This window comes from Dendrobium catenatum, unplaced genomic scaffold, assembly GCF_001605985.2.
Source record: "Dendrobium catenatum unplaced genomic scaffold, ASM160598v2 fragScaff_scaffold_414, whole genome shotgun sequence".
Classification (NCBI taxonomy): Eukaryota; Viridiplantae; Streptophyta; class Magnoliopsida; order Asparagales; family Orchidaceae; genus Dendrobium; species Dendrobium catenatum.
Genome location: NW_021318876.1, coordinates 1,989,527 through 1,993,410, shown reverse-complemented (window position 1 = coordinate 1,993,410; position 3,884 = coordinate 1,989,527). Strand labels below are relative to the sequence as shown.

General features: G+C 36.5%; 1 protein-coding gene across 1 annotated transcript; it reads right to left on the bottom strand.

The window, feature by feature from the left end:
* Positions 1-1,013: 1,013 nt before the first annotated feature.
* LOC114579478 (extensin-like) lies at positions 1,014-3,083 on the bottom strand. Its single transcript, XM_028694185.1, has 2 exons — positions 2,590-3,083; positions 1,014-1,074 (listed from the first exon to the last, which is right to left on the bottom strand). The coding sequence occupies exons 1-2, from the start codon at positions 3,081-3,083 to the stop codon at positions 1,014-1,016; spliced, it is 555 nt and encodes a 184-aa protein (XP_028550018.1).
* Positions 3,084-3,884: the final 801 nt, after the last annotated feature.

Sequence of the window (3,884 nt, the reverse complement as noted above, 5' to 3'; positions counted from 1 at the left end):
TGCACCAAACTGACATTATCGTTTAAGACGATCTAGAGATCATCCTATACTATTAGTACAAATTCATCTCAATCAGCAAAGATGATTTGGGACGATCAGAATGAAATTTGTTTCTATCATCCAGGATGATAGTAAATCATCCTGTATAATTAGTTTAATTAGTTGAATATCATTAGAGCATCACCCTGAAAGGAAGTTGGCCAATGTTTGGTCGTCTAGAATAACTAAGATTTTTGAACTGAACGTCTCGGCCGATCCTGCGATCGTCCAGGATGATATGATCGCACAATAAAACCTTAATTAGTTTCCTTAATTATAAGATTAATTTAAGCATAATTATGTTACATTGTCCAGGAAGATGTCCAAAAATAAAAGCTACCTAAATAGATCTGGCAACTGATTCTTTCTAATTTGAGACTATCATCTCGGTCGATACGAATATTGTCCAGGATGATGCACTTAATGACGACTTCCTTAACCAGGATGCCCTAATTAAGATTTCTATTTTTATCTAATCATCCAGAATGATTTATGGATCGTCCTAGACAATATGAGCAAAACCAAAGGACTCTAAAACAGTAAAACAATTTCCCAAGTGTGTGAGTACCACTACAGAAAATTTACTCAATACGGGTGGTTTTTGCCGGATGTTTACTCATGTTTTCCGACAGTTCTGAAAAAAATTGGCGGTTTTTCTACGGTTTTCACATCGCCGGAAAAAACGGCGCCGGAAACTGTTACCAGTGGTGTTTTTCACCGACGCTGTTCCAGTGGTTTATACCGCCAGTTATCGCCAATGTTTTTACCGGTGGCTTCCCGGTTGTCCGACCGCCAGTAAAAATACCGTCGTTCGACTGCCAGTAGACCACTGGAAAATGTACCAGCTACTAACTGGCAGTCATAACCGAAGGAATTACCGTTGGTTTTAGCCGCCGGCATGTCGCCAAACTACCGTCGGACACCGTCGATAATCCACTGGTAAATATCGACGGTTATAAGGATTTTCAGCGATGTCAATCAGCTATCCGGTATCGAAGTTTCCGGCGATTTAGCCACTGGTTAGCAGCCAGAAACCTGTAGCATCTGAAAAAAATTAACAGCCTCCACTCTATTTGAGAGATTTTCATCCTAAACTCTAAACATATACAGAAAACAATAATCACAATTTTGGGCAACACACCACTATAATCAATCACAGCAATTATCATAAATATATTCATAAGTTAAGCCGAACAAAATAATAAATGAAACCAAATTTCTAATTTACAAGTTCAACCAAGTTCATCAAACTAAAGTTTTAAGTTCACAAGTTCTAAGTTCAATAAGTTCAACCAAATAAGTTTACAATCAAATCATCATAAGCTCATTAAACATAAAAAAGTGCTAATCCTCAGTTGTATCCTCGCTGTCTGGAGATGCATGTGGCTGCTCTGTCTCTTTCTCTTTCTTCCTTTGATTTTCATTTATGTAGGATTACAGTTCTTCTTGCATTTCATTTTGAACCTTTCTCATCTCTTCAATCTCTCTAGTCAGCGCTGCAACCCTCTCGCTTACATTTTCTTCAGCTCCACTTGGATCATAAAATACTGAGGTGGATGAACTGCCCTCATTAGCATAGCCTTGTGAACCAAGCCTTATACCTCCCCCTATATCTTCCTCCAACAACATATGACCATGTATGATACTCAGAAATCTAGGCCGATCCTGAAGATGATCCCTCACCAGTGGACTGCCGACTTTCTTGAGCTTGTACAAAATTATATTGCGAGAACAAATTCATAAAATATATTGATATTATAGTTTGTTTTATTATAATAATTTTCTATTCCTAAACTTCAAACAAGTATAATCACATGAGCCTTCTTAGCCTTTCATCAACCCACTGAAGGTCAACTTGATGTTGATGCGTTCTCGTATACAACTCCAACGGTGTTGGCTCCCGACCAAGGTACACTTTTTGAAAATATAAGATATAGTTATAATAATATAAATATATTTAATAAACTAATTGAAAGCTCTTAACAGTCATCATCTATATTTCATATGAGGAACAGATCCACCAGTATGAAGAGAGCTTCCTAAACCCTCACAATCAGAGGCTCTATTCTGCTTATTCTACTCTATTATTTTTATGAACTCAGGGGTCGCCCAAGCTCTACTTAGATCAGCCCATACGCCCTCTCCAATCCATATTGGACACTACCCGGACTTTCTAATATCCGTAAACATGTCCCTGAGATGGGTCGCTCCTCTCATCTCAAAATTTGTTCTGATCCTCATGCTAAGCTCAGGCAACCACCTAAATTCTTTCTATAAAAATTTAGGCATAACCAAAAAGATTAATACAAATCAAATCAAATATTTGAATTCATACCAAATAAGTATTTCTAAAATTTTCCAAACTACATATTCCTAATCTCCTTTGGGATCTTCTTCCATGATAAGTAAGGAGTATCATATTTGTTATTTATAATATCCTGGTTCTTGTGAGTAGGTGGCTTTAAAGGATTGAAGCTGCAGATTAATTTTTAGTCAATAATATATAATATATCAAAATACAATCAACTTAATAACATAAACTAAACTTACTTATCGCCCTCAGGCTCAATGTATTGACGCTTATCTGCTATAGCTGCATAATCCCCAGTATCAATCTCTGCTGGTCTAGATGATCCACCATGTTCTGGTTGCATCGGATATGGGTAATAATATGGGTAGGGGTAAGGAGGGTGAGGACTAGTGGATGGACCTACTGCCTGTGATGATGGTGGGGGGTAATATGGATAGAATGGAGCTGTATGTGCCTGATCTGGAGAAGGAAAGTGAGCACTCATCGATGGAGGAGGGAAGTAGCCAGGCAAGGGTGATGGTACAACAGTAGGTGGATCTGACTGACCCTGACCCTTCTCACTCGGGGAGTGTTGCTGACTCCTGGGTGGTGGTGGTGAAGGAATAACTAGTGGAACTGATCTCTGTCCCTCACCTTTATCAGGCTGTCTGGATTTGTTAGGATTAACACTCAACTTCTTTCTAGATAACTTTGAGGCAAATGATCTACAAGGAGGATCGTCACCTGAAGACATCTACATTAAAAAAAGCAATTTTTAAAGCATTGTAATATATAAGAAATACAATTCTATAATTCTATATATTACAGAATACAAATAAAAGAAGCAATTAGTAAAGCAATTAATGAATTACAAAAATAAAGAATTCCAGAATACAAATAAATAATTAACATTTTCATTGCTTAGAATTCAAAAAGTATAATTCTAAATATTATAAAATGTAAAATTCTACAATTCTAAATTATAAAAACTGCAATTCTAAATTACAAAAACTACTCAAAATTAAAACTATTTTTATTGCTCTCTAGGGTATCTTCACTTTCATCCTCGTTCTCATCTTTGCTTGAGCTAGTTGAACTATTCACATCTTCTAACTGCATTTCAATACTAGAGATTGTAGTTGGCATCTCCTCAATTTCAACAGGCCTACAACTTGACATCTCATCCTCTTGATGTGCAGTTGCTATAATATATTGTTGATCAATTATTTTTCGTGCTTTTATTTTTATGATAGCTAGCCAATATTATTTATCTCTATGACCACTAGAATATTTACTGAAATAAACATGAATAACTTGACTTGCTAACACAAATGGATCAAACTTCTCGTATCTTCTACTATGTTTTATATCGACTAAATCATATGCAGGATGAACCCTTGTGCCTCTATTATGTACTGTATCATACCATTGACAGTTAAACAAGTATACAAAGTTCTCATCTTCTCCTGGGTACTACAGGTCAAGAACGTCATTCAGAGTACTGTAATAATCACGCTCATCTTCTTCATGAGTGTTCCCTTTAACACAAACTCCA